The sequence below is a fragment of the Camelus ferus genome, chromosome 12, assembly GCF_009834535.1.
Source record: "Camelus ferus isolate YT-003-E chromosome 12, BCGSAC_Cfer_1.0, whole genome shotgun sequence".
Taxonomy (NCBI): Eukaryota; Metazoa; Chordata; class Mammalia; order Artiodactyla; family Camelidae; genus Camelus; species Camelus ferus.
In genome coordinates this window covers 22,722,711-22,739,129 of record NC_045707.1, presented here as the reverse complement: position 1 = coordinate 22,739,129, position 16,419 = coordinate 22,722,711, and the positions used below count along the sequence as shown (strand labels likewise).

The window sequence follows — 16,419 nt, the reverse complement described above, 5'->3', positions numbered from 1 at the left end:
AAAGTCTTATGATTACTGACTGCTGAGCTCCTCTGAGCCGCCGTGGGGGATGGGGAGCAGGGCAAGGGCGGTAACCAGCCCCAGCCTGACTGGTTAGGAGGCCCTATCCTGGGGGCCGGAGGGCAGGTTTGGGAGTTCCTAACACCCAGCAGGGACGTTGCAGCACTCAGGGGTGCACAGCTTCCACAACGATGGAGATTCAGAAGACAGTGCGCTGTTGACCTGCTCGGGCAGCTCAGAGGGAAAAACTGGATTCAATTCACAAAACACAATTTTCTCGGGACATGTGAGCATGCAGCTCTCGGCGGCGGTGAGGTCTGGCAGCACAGACCCTGTGTGCACACACGGGTACCGTTCAGAGCCTCCAGCCTCTCTCTGGCTGTGCTGCGTGCAGCTCCAGGGCTCAGAGCCAATGGCAGAGAGACCCTGAGTTTTCCCAAGGGCTGGCAAGGACGGCCCACGCTGCCTAACCCATCCATCCTCCTGCCTCTTTTAGGCTCAGCCAAGAAGGAGGTCACCCAGGGGTCAATCTGTCTATCCCCTCATCTCCATGCCAACCAGCCCAGCCAGCCAGTCAGCAGGGGACTCCCCACGCCGGGAGGGCACCGGGAGAGAGACGCCCAGGCCCCCCACATCGCTTCCTGCCCCAGGTGGGCGTGTCCGTCCGGAGACTATCAGCACAACTCCTGCTTTGGGGCTCTCACCGTCCTTCAGGATGGTCTCCCGCTCAGTGCCATCGATCTTCTGGCGGCCAATGAGGTAGCTGGTGGTGTCAGCAAAGTAGATGAAGCCGGTCTCAGCATGGAAGTCCAGGGCCCGGGGGTTCATGAGGTTCTCGATGGGGATCATGTGCTCATCTGGGACCTTGGCCCCCATATCCATGCCGCGGATGATGCCTGGCCGGCCCTTGCCATACACGAGGAATAGCTCATGTTCCGGCTCTAGGGCAGGCACAGGGAGGGGCACAAAGTCAGACAGACAGTCAGTCAGACAGACAGACAGACACACACACATACACACACACACACACACACACACACACACGACCACCTTCCAGCCTCAGGGACTGTGGCCCAAGGCACTGCAACACCCTGGCTGTACTGGGTCAGGGGATGTGGGGCAGCTGGGGGTCCCAGTCACACGGACAGACAGACAGACGAATGAACATGTAAGGCCCAGAGAACAGCGCCCTGGGGGCTTTTCCTCTGCGCTCCAAGGGTGGGACATGGGGCAAAATTAGCAAGTAGTACACTTTCAGTGAGTGCCTACTGTTGAGCAGTAAAATTAGTGGCCCAAATATGTTGGAGTCTGATCACTTTTGACCACTTCCTCTGCTGCCACCCTAGTCTTAGCCGCATCACTTCTTGCCTACGCCATGGAAATAGCCTCCTGCCACTTCCCTGCTGCCCATCCTCCAACCAGCAACCAGCATGATCTTTTTACAATCAAATCTGGAAAGTTACCAAGAGCGTCTCATCCCAGTTAGAACACAACCCGACCTCCTTCCTCATCTCCCCTCACTTACTCGGTCCAGCAGGCCAAGCTCCCACTGGCCTCTGAGCCTTGGCACTGTAGGTTCCCTGTGCCAGAAATGCTTATCCTTCAGGTTCATGATTCACATGATTTCATTCCTCACTTCAGAGAAAGCTCGGCTCTGATTTTACGTCCGCAGAGAGGCCTTCCCTGACCTCTGTCTTAACTAGAGCCCCCACTGTCATCATTAACCCTATGCTCCACCTAATTTTCTTCCTAACACTTACCACCACCTGAAGTTATTTTTATGTGTTTGTCTGCCTCCCCTCCAGATTATAAGCTCCATGAGGCCAGAGATGACATCTATCTTATTCACTGCTGAATCCTCACTGCCAGGTCAGTGCCAGACATACAGCGCAGGCTCACTAGACACTTGTTAAATGAATGAAGGAATGAATGGATCAGCTGACAGTCTTCTACAGAGCCTGAGCGGGGCAGTGGGAAAAACCCTGCTCTCGATATGAGTTCAAGTTCCATCCCCATCTGTCACTAGCAGCGAAACTTTGGGTAAGTTTCCATCGTTCAGCATCTCAGACAGAAACAGCTTGGGAGGCAGATAAGGACTCCCTTCTGATCCACCCCAGCAGGGACACAAGCCCTTCTCTTTCACTCACTCTTGCACGACTTTCCATCACTGCCCAGGCTGAAGCCGGAGCGACAGCGGCAGGTCCGCGCCTTGTGGCTGTTGGCCAGCAGACAGATGTCAGAGCAGCCGCCTGGCTTCCCATACTGGTCATTCTCACAAGCGTGGCTCCTCACTGGGGCAGGATGGAGAGCTGGTCAGGACCCCATCAAAGCCCCTGTGCCAGGCCTTGTGAAGGCTTCCTGAACTCTGACCACACTCCCTCCTGCTGTGGTCTCTGTGCCTGTAGCCCCCTTTGAGGATTTGGAAACCACAGGACTGGGGTTCCTCTCCCAGCCACTACCCAGCCTTTAGACTCTCGGGTGGGGACTTCTGTGGTCAGAGGGAGAGTCACACTGTCGTCCACGGCCGGCTGCTTCTACTCTTAGAGCAGCCAGGGAACTGGGAGGAGTGATCTACGTCCTGAGCAGAATAGGGGCAGGGGGCTCCCAGGGGGTGGGATCTGGAGGTTGAGGGGCAGGAAGGGGCTGGCAGGGGAAGCAGACGGGCCAGGGGAGGTAGCCTGGGGTGGACGGAGGAGCAGTCACGGTATGAGAGGAGCGGTGGAGCCCCGCTCACCTCGGGGCTGACGCCGCTGGTGGTAGATGTGGAGGGCACCTCCCTTGTCCACGCGGGTGACCACCTGGTAGTCAGTGCTGTTGAAGCGGTTCACGCGGATCACACTCGTCTTCTGCTGGGCGTTGGCATTGTCCGAGTTGGTGGCGTAGAGATAATTCTCAAACACAGTCAGGCCATACAGGTGCTCAATCTGAGACAGGCAGGCAGGAATGGTCAACACAAGAGAAGAAGGGAATCCTCCCTCTGCCCACAGGAAGCCCCTCAGCGTCCCACCCTGACTCTGTTACCTGCATCCCAAACTCGTCCCACAGTCTAATTCCGTGCTTTACTCCTGAATCCTCTGGCTGGACTACCCTGTTCTTGAGGTCTTTGCTTGTCAAAACCCCACCCATCCTTCACAGAGCATCTCTTTGAAGGGCTCCTGGAATCTTCTAACCAGAGAGGATGGCCCCTCCTTCCACACTCCATCTCTCTTGCTGTTATGCACCGTCCGGTGAGTGGTGGGCTTGCTGTACACACGCTGCTCAAACCCCTTGAGGGCAGGAACCACGTGCCTCACAGAATCAGGCACATAGGAGGTGACAGGATGATTCTGCACTGACCTGGAGTTGGGCCCTACATTCTGTCTACAGGGAACATTCTCAGCTCACTTCCAGCCCCCAGCTTTGGGACGCTGAGAGGACAGTCTGGCCCCAAGCGAGGCCTGTAACAGCTCCCACTACCTGCATAACGTGTCTAAGGTGTCCAACTGTCCCAGTGTGTCCAAGACTAAAAGATTTGCTAGTTTGGGGGACTTTCAGGACTAACACTGGGACAGTCCTGGGGAAATTGGGACGGATGGTCACCCTAATTACCCCAGAACAGAGGTGCCATCTCTGAGCTGTCAGGACTTCTAGCCTAGGTCCGCGTGCTATTTCTCAGCAGTGTGACCTCAGGCAAAATCTTCGTCTCTTTGAACTTGTCTTTTTTCACCTGCCAACAGAGAGCTGAGCCACCTGCCCTCTCATTTCTTTCAGAGGTTGTTGTAAGGATCAAATGAGAACAGGGAAGTCAAAGGTGCCCTAAAATGACGGTGGCCATCAGAGTGGAAGCCATATCCTGTCCTTTCCCCAAGTGCCCGGGCCCACTCCCTCCCCACCAGAGAGCTCGGGCACCACGCTCCTATACTGTCCTCCCGCTACTGGGAGGCCTGGAGAAGGGTTCGCTGGCCAAGACGTCCCCCTCACCAGGATGCCCTGGATGATGGTCTGCCGGCCCTTGCCCTCGTAGTCCACCACCTCGATGTAGTCCAGGTAGGCATCGGCCCAGTAGACGAGGCGGCTGACCAGGTCCAGCGTGATGCCGTGAGGAAACACAATCTTGCTATCCACCAGCTTGGTGCGGTTCTGCCCATCCATATCGCAGCGCTCCACCTTTGGGATCTGCCCGTAGTCAGTGAAGAACACCTTCCTGTGGGCAGATGACACGTTACCTGCAGCCTGGACACTAGGCCCCCTCCCTTCTACCATAGCATCTGCCTCTCCCCTTCCAGGGCCTCTCACCCCATGGCGGGGTCCAGTGCAATGCCCTTCGGATTGTAGAGCTCCAGGTCCAGCAAAGTGACACACGTGTCCCCATTTCGGTTGCAGACAAAGATCCTGTCATCGATGTCATCCACGAAGTAGAAGTTGCCCGTCAGCCAGTCGATGGCCATCTGTTCCACGTCTGGAGACCGCGGACGGAAGAGCTATGGCGGGGAGTCCTCCCACAGACACGCCCAGCCCCTGCTGGTACAGAGCCCACCACGCAGGGGCCCACCTCCTCGGGGGCGCCCTCCTTTACCACCCAGGCCACGGCTGTCCTCTCCCTGAGCTCCTGTGAGAGCTCCAGGCAGCAGCACATTTTGTCTTGTGTTCTTGGTCGCCTTCACCAACCTAGTCTCTCCAAAGAGAAGTCTCTGAGTAGCCTCCCCCACGGCCCTGCTGCCCATGCCGAGCTCAGGGCGGGCACGCAGGGCGCTGAGTAAACCTTGGCTGGCTGAGTGACAGGTCTCCCCAACTCTAGCCCCTCCTTGGACGGGACCATCTTCTTGGGGTTCCAGAAGGCAGTGAGGACAGGTCTCCTAGCTCATTCCAGTATTTTTTAAACCTGCTTTCACTTGAGACAAGAGCACTCAGGCTAGTAAAACATCACACGTCCCTGCTGTTGGCTAGACTTCCATCAACTTTGTACAGTAAGTGAGGTGGTCTCATGCTAGCCAGGAGCACTGACGGGAAGCTGCCCATGCTGCATGATATTAAAAACGGAAAAGCAGGGCGCTCACAGTACATCCAATCTGAGAGAAGAGAGTCCAAATACAGGGCCGCCAGAGGTGGAAAAGGGAAGGTTCACGGCAGCAGAAGGTTGCAACTAGTGACATGGGCCAAACTTTCAGTACTTGCTCCCATTCCCTTATTTCTTCAAAGTCTCTATTGCTCAATTTCCTCACGTCCTAGTGACCGTGGGAAGGAGTGGGGAATAAGATTCTGGGCTGCAGGAGAGAGCACATGGGAGGAGGGCCATCAAAGGACGCTGGCAGCAACTGAGGTGTGGCTCAGAAAGAGGGGGTGCTACCGAAGGGTGGGAGCTGGGGAGGGGGATGGAGACCAGGTGCCCACACTCAGCCTACGCCATCTCTGGAAGAGAAGGAAGAGGCCAAAAGGGCCTCAGAGAGTAGAGGTGGGGCCAGGGCAGCAGGAAGTCTGGGGGTGGGACCCCTGCTGGCCTCCTCGGTGGGGGGGGGGGCTACTTCTCTCCAGGACCCACTGGCTCACATCCACCCACTACCCCTCCAACTACCACCATCAGGGGTAATGCCTCTTGCAAGCTGGGAAATTTCCAAGACAGTGACTCCCTGAGACCCCTGCCCTGCACTCCACCTCCAATTTCCCCAAGTAAAAGAATCTTTGGAGGACCTGCCTTTGGCTGGAACTTTTTTTTTTAACTGAAACCCCCACTAGCCACACTCAACCCAGTAAGGATTATTCTATCCCCACACAGCTACAGGTATAATGACTAGGTGTTCCGTTCAACCCTCCCTAATCCTCCGTCCTCCCCACAGGGATACAGGGCCTGTTTCCTAACAGTGGGTCAGTGGAGGGGCGGGGAGGGCAAAGGGAACAGGAACGTGGCTCCCTAGGAACTCAGCCAGGCCCCAACACTGACTCACAGTCACAGGACTTAGGCTGAGGGAGGAAGGGAAACAGCCAATTTGAGGTTCTCATCAAACTAGTTTCCTCTTCAGGTCCCCCCTGTTGAGCCCCACCCCAAGATGATACACTCCCAAGCCCAGCCACTCTCTCCTCGGGGCCTTGGGGCTGTCCTGCCCTGACAAGGTCAGAGAGAGGGGCAGAACAGCCTGGGAGCGCGGGTCCCAGGCTGGGCGGGAAGAGGGCCCAGCACAGGGGTCAGAGGAGCAAATGACCCCATACTGTTCCCTCAGAGAAAACAGATGAAAATGAATGCTGCTGGGCCGCATCCAGAGGAAGCCAAAGTCCCCAGAGGGCCGGGGTAGGGGGGAGCCTGTTGCAGCCCCAGGCAGCCAGCAGGATGGCTGAGAGGCAAACAGGGCTGGGCGCCCTTTACTTGGTGGGCACAGTGGGTGTCTGGGGGCTACTGGCATGCAGACCAACTTCATCATTCGAAGCCGTTTCCTCAGCACCAGCTGCTGCAGCTGTGTCCTTCTGTGCAACTTCCTGAAGCTTCCCTGAGTCACTGCCCAGCTCCAAGACTGGCAACACTCTGCAACCCCATCCACCCTTCCTGCGGCAACACGGGAGGAGGAAGAAATCTGAAGAGATCCAATACTCCCATCCCAGGTGCAGCACCACATCCTTCCCCCCAGCCTCAGGACCTTGCAGCCTCCCTCCTGGCCCGGGTTCCGTGCCAATTCCGGGAAGGAAGGCAGAGGGAGCGTCCCTGCTCTCGGATATTTACCCTTGGCTGGTCTCCCCTTCCACCTCCCAAAGGCCAGGCAGGGCCCCACTCAGCAGGCCGGTGAGGAATTGGCAAGAACTGGAGTCCCCAGCCCGGCCTGGCCTCCCCTTTGGTATTTTTGCAGCTGGAGACTATTAGTTGCAAGTTAAAATCCTTTGTTATCCAACCCCCCTCCGCCACATTATTTTCCTCTCTCCTGAAGTCCAGATTCCTCTGCCCGCCCCACCACACACACTCACACGCACACATGCACTTGGCTACTCTTCCCACTCCAAGCACAGTGACATGGGCTTGGAAGAGGGCAACTTCCCCTGCTGGGGTCCCCACAGGGAGTGTCTGGGCCACTGCTTCTGTCCTGAGGCATTGGTTGGGGGGCAAGTGGAGTCTGGGGCTTTGGCCTGGAAGATCCGAGCATTCTGGCCCCACACACCTAAAGGGTAGCTGTCCCCTCGCAGCACAGCCTTCCCAGGACTGACCCATCTCATAGCACCCTCCAGAGGGGCTCTGGCCAAAGGCCCCAAATCCTGAAGATGGGAGAATCTCAGGTAAACTCAAGGGGAGGGGTGCCATGGGGTGGGAGGAGTTTGGGGCTGGTCTGGGGACTGAGGGGTCAAGGATCCCAGCGCAGAGAAGGAGGCTAGGAAGCTGGGAGGGCAATGAGACAGAGGAAAGACCACAGCCTGTTTGTGATGTCGCAAAGGACTTTCAGTTCCAGGCCCCAGAATAGACCTGGGGTGTGTGTTCGTAACTGCTGGGCCCCCCTCCACCCCCACCCCGATGCTCAGCACTCCATGCTCCCCACAACTCCAGCTTTTCTCAACTTCATCCTTCACACCGTTCAGGAGGCATTTCCCTAGTGGCTGCTTTCCAAAACAAAACAAAAAAAACACCCAACAGCTCCCACCCCACTCCCCGAAGACCCTAGCTTTAGCAGCAGGATTCCAATCACTCTCCCTAAAATAAATCTGGGGAAGGAAGAGAGCCTCTACACCTTGAAGGAATATCCTCAAACACATCCACACACCCAAAGATTGCAGAATAGGGTACAAGGTCCCTGGATGAGGAAGGAAAATCTCATTTCCACCTTAACCACAGCCCCAGCGAACACGTGGTGTTCTGGCCCTTATCCCAGGAACTGCCCTGCCTCTCCATCACTCTGCTCTGCCCTGGGCCCAGCCGGTCTCCAGACACTGACGGCCTAGGTTTGAATCCAGATTCTGTCGCCTTTCAACTGTGGAACTACGGGCAGTTACTTGATGTCTCTGAGTCTCAGTTTGCTTATCTGTAAAATGGGATGGTACTTTAACAGCATTTAGCACGGAGCTTGGCACACAGTAAACACTCCACAAATAGGCACTGCTGTTCATACCATCGTCTGCTCCTCTCTCACCTCAACCCCATTCTTCCCTACCTTTCCATCTGTGCCTCCAGACAGAGCCCTGTGGCCTCCTGACTAAAGGTGGGCCCTGAATGTGGGCAGTTTGGGGCTGACACCTACTATTCTTCAAGACTCAGTTCAGGCCCCCAGATGGAAGATTTCTGTATAAGCCCCAGTATTTCCTTTTATCACAGCCTGTTTACCTGACTACAAATCCTGTGAGGGCAGGGCACTGTCTTTCATTTTGTCCCCAGTGGCTGACACACGTACTGATTCATTCAACAAATATTTGTTGAGCACTGAGTGCTCACTTTGTTGTCCTAGAGCTGGGACATCACTTTTTCCCTTCCCTTCTACTGCCAGGATCCTCCTTCTCTGGCCTTGGGATGCCCACAGCAGTGGGACAAGACATTTGTCAGGCACCCTTCTGCTCGTCAGAGCCACTCTGGAGTCGCACCCGAGGGCTGGGGCAGATGATCAGGAGTGCGGGGCCTTCGCAGGCAGGGAGGTGATCGCCAGGCCCGGCAGAAGCTTAGCTCAATGGCATGTCCTCGTGTTCCTATTTCCTGCTGGGTCCTGACTTCAGCTCTTCTTGATCCACCAGCAAGTCCAGGGGCTCTGCCGCATGGCGTCAGCTCTGTCCTCTGGGCCCCCTTCTGGCCCTGCCTGTAATTCCAGCCCCACTCCCCTCCCCTGCCTGGCCCAGGTCCACACAGGCTATCGGTCCTGGGTCCGGGGGATGAGACACTTGGGTTCTGCAGCTCTGATTCAGAATCAGAACTAGGGTCTTCCCTCTATTGAGAAATCCGTGCTCGGCCCTAAAACACATCTCTCTTGCTTAAGTTACTTCCTTTGGCTTGAAAACAGGGAGGGGGTTGTTGGGAGCAGGCTGGGTGGAGAGGCAACTTCAAGGAGACAGCGGGGGAGGAGAGGACAGGGCTGGAGCTGTGCCGGGAGACACAGGGCTGGCCCAGCCAGGAACAGGAGAGAAGGGCCGTTAAATGATTAGGAAACGGGAATGGGAAGCCAAAACACCAGAATGCGGCGGGGTAGGGGTGCCGAAGAGTAGGCCGGCCAGAGCCCCAAAATGTTCTGACACCCGGTAGGTGAGAAAGGCCAAAGAAGTGGGTGGCTGGTTTTCATATGTGGCACTGAAGTGTGGGGTAGGGGCTGAGAGGGCCTGGGGTGCCCAGCTCAGGGGGAAGACAGCTCCCCTTCCAGTGGGCAAGCTACTCCATTAGACTCTGAGGAGTTACCCTCTTTCTGCCCCTTCTCTAGACAAATCACTGCCTTATTTCCTGTTGTGATTTTAAACACACACACACACACACACACACACACACACACACACACACACCCCAAAAAAAAAGGAGGGAGGGAAAAGTGAAGTTGGCCAGCTGGACTTGGGGACCCATTTCGCAACCTTGCTGCCTGCAGCCTAGGAGGCCTTTTCTGGGCCTCCTCGCCTACCTCCTCTTCCCCACGCAGCTCGGTGCAGGCGAGAAACCCTAGGACCCCTGAGGGGCCCTCCAGAGCATCCTCACACACAGCCCCAAACCAAGTGACTTCAGCAAAACTTCTTTCCTTCAAGGCCTCTATCTGCAACCTCAGAACCTCCCCTCACCACACACACACCTTCCCAGGGCCCCATTCCTGCAGTCCCTTCTCGTTCTTTCTACAGTGGAAACATCCGCAAAGTTCGAGGGCAGGTCAGAGCGAAGCCTAGGCAATGCGGGGCTGGGGTCGGGTGGGTGGAGTCAGTACACTTGACCTCCAGCCCTGCCTCGGGGCGGCCCTGCAGGGGGCTGGACAGGGCCTGTGGTTCCTTGAGAGGGTGGTCAGAAGTGAGGGGGCAGGTGGGCAAACGAGGTCTGTAGATGCCTCTGGAAGTTTCTAGAACTTCAGTCTTTTGTCTGTCACTTTCAAAATGCTTGCCAAGTTTATGCACAGCTTGCTCTGCCATTTACTTACTATCTCTTTAAAGCAACTCACTTTTCTTACTTTGCTGCATCCTAAACAATCTATGAAATTACAGATTTGATATGTTAGTTGTAGGTGTTTCTTAATGGGTATTAAATAAAAACATAACTATAATAATTTTAAAACTGCACGTCCATATACGACGTAAAATCAAGGTCTCCCACTTTGGGGAAGGCATTAGTAAACCCTCGGGGTGGGCCTCGGTCCTCCCTGAGGGTACCCGGCTCCCCCTACCACACTCTGCAGTCATGGGATCGGAGTCCTCAGAGACTTCCCCGTCCTGCTGGGGCAGCAGCAGGGCGAAGGCTGGGCCCTGGGATTACACTCCAGGAGGGAGGGGCAGAGATGAGGACCGAGCCCCCTGGACCCCCACCCCATATCCCAGGCCAATGAAAGACACGGGCCGGGGGAGAAAGGGCTGCCAGCCCAGCCCCCGTTAAGGGAGGAAAACGCGCGCACACACGCACACCTGTCAGAACGAGTGGGGATGTGGTCAGTGGGTCTCTCCCCACTCCTGAGTGGGAAGAGAGAAGGAGCTAGGCTTAAGCCAGGAAGAAGCAGGACTTCGACCCTCAGCCTGTTCCACAGAGCCTTTCACTGAAGCTGCGCTGACCGCCAGCACGGGGCCTGGAAGGGGCCGTCCAAGGGCTCCGGACTCAGAGCAGGCCTGGCTCACACGTGCCACAGGGCCCATGTGGACCAGGCTCACTTCCTGGCCTCCTTCCTCCTTTCTATTCTATTTCTGCTTCCAGAGCTTTCCCCAGGGCAGGCCTCCCCTTCTTCCCACACCAGCAGGCGGGCTTCTCTCAGCCTCTGGGCTCTGGGCTCCAGCACCTTTCCATTGTCAGACTCCTCCCTCCTGCACAGGGCTCAGCCCAGGGGTCCCAAGAAGGTCACAGTCAGCCAAGAACGGCATGATTGCAGGGAGGGCTCCCCCAGAGGGCAGAGAGAAAGCAGGAGAAGGCAGCAGCCTTTCTTCTTCAGGCCCCTGGGGGAGCTAATTACAGGCCAGCAGCCCACTGCACAGGTGAGTACCCGGGACCAGCCATCCTGCACACCAGGGCAGGCCATTCAGCCTCTCCTGGGAAGGGGGATGAACTAGGGATGGGGGAGGGTGGGGAGAGACACTTCCGACATCCTCAGCTCAGGGCCCATAATTAGTTTGTGGGATGAGAGCAAAACAACCATCCTCAGGGTGACAGCCAGACATTCAGGCGGCATGGGGCGTGGGGTGGGGGTAGGGCAGGAGGAAGGGACAGAGGCTGGGGCAAGAGGAACCCATTCATTCGCCCCACTAGCATTTATCCCCAGAACCTTCTGTCTGGTTTCTTCTGGCCTCCTGGACTCTGCCCCAGAGGGGCCCAACGAATCTTGCAGACTGGAAGGCAAGGTTCTGTTTGCCAAGGGAGGGGTACCCGCCTGTGGTTATTTCCTCCTTCGCCTGGGGAGGCAGGCAGGAGAGGGGCCAGGCCAGAGCAAAAGCTGAGAAGGTCCCCATCAGGCACCCCCACCAGCTGCCTACCCACAAGCCCACCAGCACATCCTCTGGCCCTGAGGCAAGGCCAGGGTGGGAACGGCTGGAGCTGTTTTGCCCAGACAGGCCTGTTGGGTGGGGCCGTCAACAAGCAACAGGGAGAGGGCAGCTGTCTCACGGGGTCTCACCCTAATCCCACCCTACCTGCCATGGGGTTCCCTGAGCTGCCTGCCCCCTCAAGAGCTCAGCCACACAGGTATGGCAGCCCCCCCGCCCAGCACTCCAAGGAGGACACGTCTATCACAGGTGAGCCTTGGTCACCAACAGCCCAGGGCCCCACTGGGATGCTCTGGAGGGGCTGCAGCCGACGTGTGGACCACATGACAAGGCTGCAGAGGGTCAGGGCTCTCAGAGGAACCCCTCCCTGCTCCCCCAAGGACTAAGCCTTGTGTCCTCCTGGGGTTTTTGTCTTCTGTGGGGATCATCATATGAGAACCCAGTGAAGGAACTTAAAGATCTTCTAGACAGGCCCCAAGTTCCCCGTCTTAAACCTCGTGTGCATCGTCCTCTAGTTACCTCTGGCTTTCATTTAAATTTATCTGATCTCAACAGACAAGCTTAAACCCATTGTGCAGATCAGGAAACCAAAGCAGGGACAGGGAGTTCTGGTTTACTAAAGGTCACAGATCAAGTTACCCACTGTCCTGGGGGTCAGATCAACCACAGGCCAGATTTTCCCCCTCAGCCCTGTGGTGCATTTCCTGGAAATGTGATGGTGCCAGATGTTTTGTTTGTTTATGTAGCAGCATCGGAGATGAGCAGGACTGCCCCGGGCAACAGATCTGTGCCCTGGCCCCACCCCCAGCAACACCCCCTCTTCCACCTCTGAGACAGCAAAGCACATCCACCGGACAGAGCCCCCAGGGGAACATCTGAGACATCTTAGACCCGCTCACATGGCCCCAGTGCTCATGGCTCCTCCTCTGGGCTCATTCCTGCCACAAAGGCCCCCAGAAACAGCCTCAGGGACCCCACAGCTGTGGTGCAGCACGGAGTCCACTCTGGCGATGCCCCCAAGGGAAGCAATGGAGGTGAAGGTGGACCCAGCCCGGCCCAGCTCCTCTGCCCTCAGCCACAGCTTAGCCAGGCTCCTCCCGCGCCTGGCCCCTTCTTTCCCTTGCCCTGGCTGTCGCTGCTTGGGAAAGCCCCTCTGAGACGAATCAACCCTCTTCTCTCTGAAAAGGGACAGTCCCTGGCCTCTGGAGATTGACCAGTCATTGCCCATTTGGGCACTTCTCCTGGGAGGCCCTCCTCAGCCCTGGGCCACAAACGCAGGCACCATCACAGACTCAGCTCCAAGGGAGGAAGGAAGCACAGCCTTGACTCTGCCCTGACCCCAAACAAGTGTCATCACGTGCAGCCCCTGCCCGGGCCTCAGTCAGGGGCTTTTGTGCAGGCTCCTGCCCCAGACAGGGGTCATCCTGTCTAACCCCCTGTCTCTGTCCCAGGCAGGCTCCGTCTTGCCCACCTCCCCTGCCCTCCCTGCTCTCCCAGCTGGAGCAGGTGACTCACGGTGGAGGCTGAGGGAGATGTTGATGGTGTGCTCATCCACGAAGCCCTTCAGGCCAGGCATGCGGGCGCACTTGAGCTGTGTCTGGGCAGCACTGTCCCCAACGTGCACCCAGCACACAGTCTCATTGGCGTAGCTGAAGTCCATGGCTGTGGTCTGCCGTGTGCTAGTGGGCGTGATGGTAGAGACCTGGGCCCCACTCAGGTATGTAGCCAGGATGTTCTGCGAGTTGGCAATCAGCAGCACAGGGGGCCGGTCTACCGGTTCTGTAGATGAAGGAGGGAAGGGTCAATGCAGCAAGTGGCCCTGGGACCTCTCTGGCCACTCCCCATCAGGGAACAACATTGAAGGTGCCTGGCATCATGGCCACAGGTGACCCCGCCTACCGTTCTTGGCCTTGCAGGAGCGGTTGTCTGGCTGCAGCAGGTACCCTTCTACACACCCGCATGTGAAGGAACCGTCTGTGTTGGTGCACAGCTGGCTGCAGGTGCCGTACACCGAGCACTCGTCAAAGTCTGCCGGGAAAAGGCAAGCGCATGGTCATTTCCAGCACGCCAAGGGCAGGGAAGGGAGTGCCCTCAGACACCACCAGGGGTGTGTCCATCCCTACAGCTGCTTCGGAGGACAATTTAGCAGAACCTATTATAACAAGAAATGTGCAAACTTTATCCAGACTTGGAATCTACCCAAGACAAGTATCCACATATGTGTGTATCATCCATTCATTCAGAAAAGTCTTCTTGAGTACCTACTATGTGCCAGGTATTGTCTTAGGCTCTTGGAATACATCAGTAAATAAAATAGATTCAAACTGCTGCTCTCAAGAAACAAATTCCGATAATAAATGAAATATTGTTATTACAATAGGTAAATTACATTTTAGAAGCTATGCAATGAAAAGTGACTGGTGCTATGGAAAAAAATTAAGCAGAGAAAGGGGACAGCGAATGCAGGCGGTGGTGGTGCAACTTTAGAGGGGTAGAGATGGCCTCACTGAGAAGGTGGCACTTGTGCAAAGACCCAAGGGAGGTAAATTTAAAACAGAAAAGTTTGTATTGTTTGTAACAGAGAGAAACTGGGAACATTTTACTCATCGACAGGGAGACGGCCAAGTAAACTGTGGCGACCGCCACACACGACAGTGGTTTTTGAAAGAATGAGGTAGATCTCTACGTATTAATAGGGAAAAATCTCTAGAACATACTGGGTGAAAAAATTGAAAAAAGATATGTACAGCATGATATTTATGTAAAAAAGGGCACATACAGGTAAACAGTACATTCAACTGTACAAGTGGACAGTTGAAGGCCTGGGCAGACAGCAAACTGGTAACAAAAAGTATCGGCCCTCCAGAGAGATGGGAAAAGGACCAGAACTGAAGAGGGTTTGTCAAAGGGGACTTTGGTTTTATCTATAAGGATTTACTTATTTTTTTTTTACAAGAAAACTCACATATGACATATATTTTAAGATGAATTTTAAAGAGTCTGGGGGAGGGGCCCACAGCATGCCCTGAGGCTGTCACTGCACGTAGCCCCGCCCCCTGCTTGCACCTTCCCCGGCTTGCTCCTCCCCATCCAGGCCCACCGCCCCCACCCCCGGCCTGCACACGTGTGCACCGTACCTTTGCAGGTCTTGCCGTCTGCCTGTAGTTGAAAGCTGTTGTTACAGTAGCAGGTGGGCCCGTTGAGGGTGGGGACGCAGTGGTGCTGGCAACCCAGATGAGAACACTGTCCTCGTTGCTCTGTGTGGGGTCAGGTGACACACACTCAGGCCCCCAGACCTGGCAGCAGCACCCAGACTGCAACCTTCCCCCAACTCCCGCCAACCCTTCGGAAACCACTTCCCAGGCCTGCAGCGCCGGAGCTGAAGGGGCTCAGGAAGCATCGACTATATTTTGCAAGTGAAGAAATTGAGACCAAGGGAGGGTATGAGACAGGTCCAAGGTCACATAGCCAGTTATGGTTTAGAACCCACATCTCCCTGCTCCGGCTGCTCTGTACTCCTTCTGTTCCCATGGAGAGGGGTTCTGGTTCTTTGCTGGGGTCCACAGGGAGCAGGGACAGTGAGCCTTATCCCCTTCACATGCCTCTTGCCTGCACTGCCCGGGACTACAATGTTGGCTTCGGGGCTGAGGGTGAAGAATGGGCATGGAATCGAGTCTTTCCCTGCAGGACCCCAGCTCTGGTCTGGAAGCACCCCTGCAACCCATCCCTTGAGCCCGAGAGGCCTCCGAGAGAAGGCCCAAGGCCCAGGTAGAGGATGGGAGGAGGAGCAAAACTGGTTCCCTCGGGACACTTCTCCACTCTTCCTCCTGCCAATGACCCACTTCCACAGGGGAGACAGAAGGGAATGAGGCAGGAGGGGGAAGAGGTGGGAGAGCAGCTGCCCCCCCAGACCAGCGACCCAATTAATGGCCTTGCGTGGGGCCAGGCGGCCTGGCCACAAAGACCCCTTTGTCCAGCAGCCTCACACCCCTACCCCCCCTCCCACCTAGGAAAGCACTGCCTGAGATGCTAAGACGTTTAGAGGCTCTAAGCCTGCCAGGAGGAGCTGGGATGGGGGGCCAGGCCCGGGTCATTCCTTCTCTTGCCGACCTCCGCCCGAGAGCCCAAATGTGCTGCCTGTCCAGCCTTCCTCACAAAGTGGGGAAATAGTGTTTGTTCTGGAAAATCTAGAAAAGAGTTCTCCTGGATATGGGGTGGGAGGGTGACTAGGTCCAACCTCTGTAATGTCAGAGAAGGAAATTCAAACCCTCAGTCTTTGAGATTCTTGGTTGTTCTTGATATTGACAAGGTATTCAAAAGCAAGCCAACCTGAACACGCGCCATCCGATAAGATGGAGTGTGCGTGGTAACTGAAGGCAGCCCCTAGGCCCACACTCTGCATCGCATCCCACGAGCTTCCGACCAAAACATGCAAAATCAACCGGAGGAAAGGATAAAAATCTTTCATAAACTCCCTTGCTCCACACGCCCTGCCCTCAGTGAACAGGGTCCAGATGTGTCTCCTCCCACAGGCAGATGTTTTCTGACATGCATTATAGGCACAGGGCACTGTCTCTCCCTCCCCAAGACTCCCCTACCCCTAGGGCTTGCCCAGAGCCTTGCAAAGCCAGCTTCCTGCTGCAAGCCGAGACCTTGGGGGCAGCAGAAGGGAGAAGTCACTATTCCCTGCCTCACAGGCCTGAGGTTCCGCCTCCTCCCAGGGAAATCCTCCTCCATTGCTCACATGTGATCCAGGCTCTTCCTGGGCCATGAGCGCCTGCAGAGGAAGAACTGCAGAGCTGGGAATCTGAGTTACAGACGGGAAGGAAGCCTAATCTATCA

At 56.1% G+C, this 16,419-nt stretch overlaps 1 protein-coding gene across 1 annotated transcript in view; it reads right to left on the bottom strand.

The window, feature by feature from the left end:
* LRP1 (LDL receptor related protein 1) overlaps positions 1-16,419 on the bottom strand; it is a 77,004-nt gene that overhangs the window by 48,759 nt on the left and 11,826 nt on the right. The window contains 8 exon segments of the mRNA XM_032493155.1: positions 705-941; positions 2,148-2,291; positions 2,735-2,924; positions 3,961-4,183; positions 4,276-4,438; positions 13,093-13,356; positions 13,477-13,605; positions 14,715-14,834. Coding sequence (XP_032349046.1) covers positions 705-941; positions 2,148-2,291; positions 2,735-2,924; positions 3,961-4,183; positions 4,276-4,438; positions 13,093-13,356; positions 13,477-13,605; positions 14,715-14,834 — 1,470 coding nt within the window.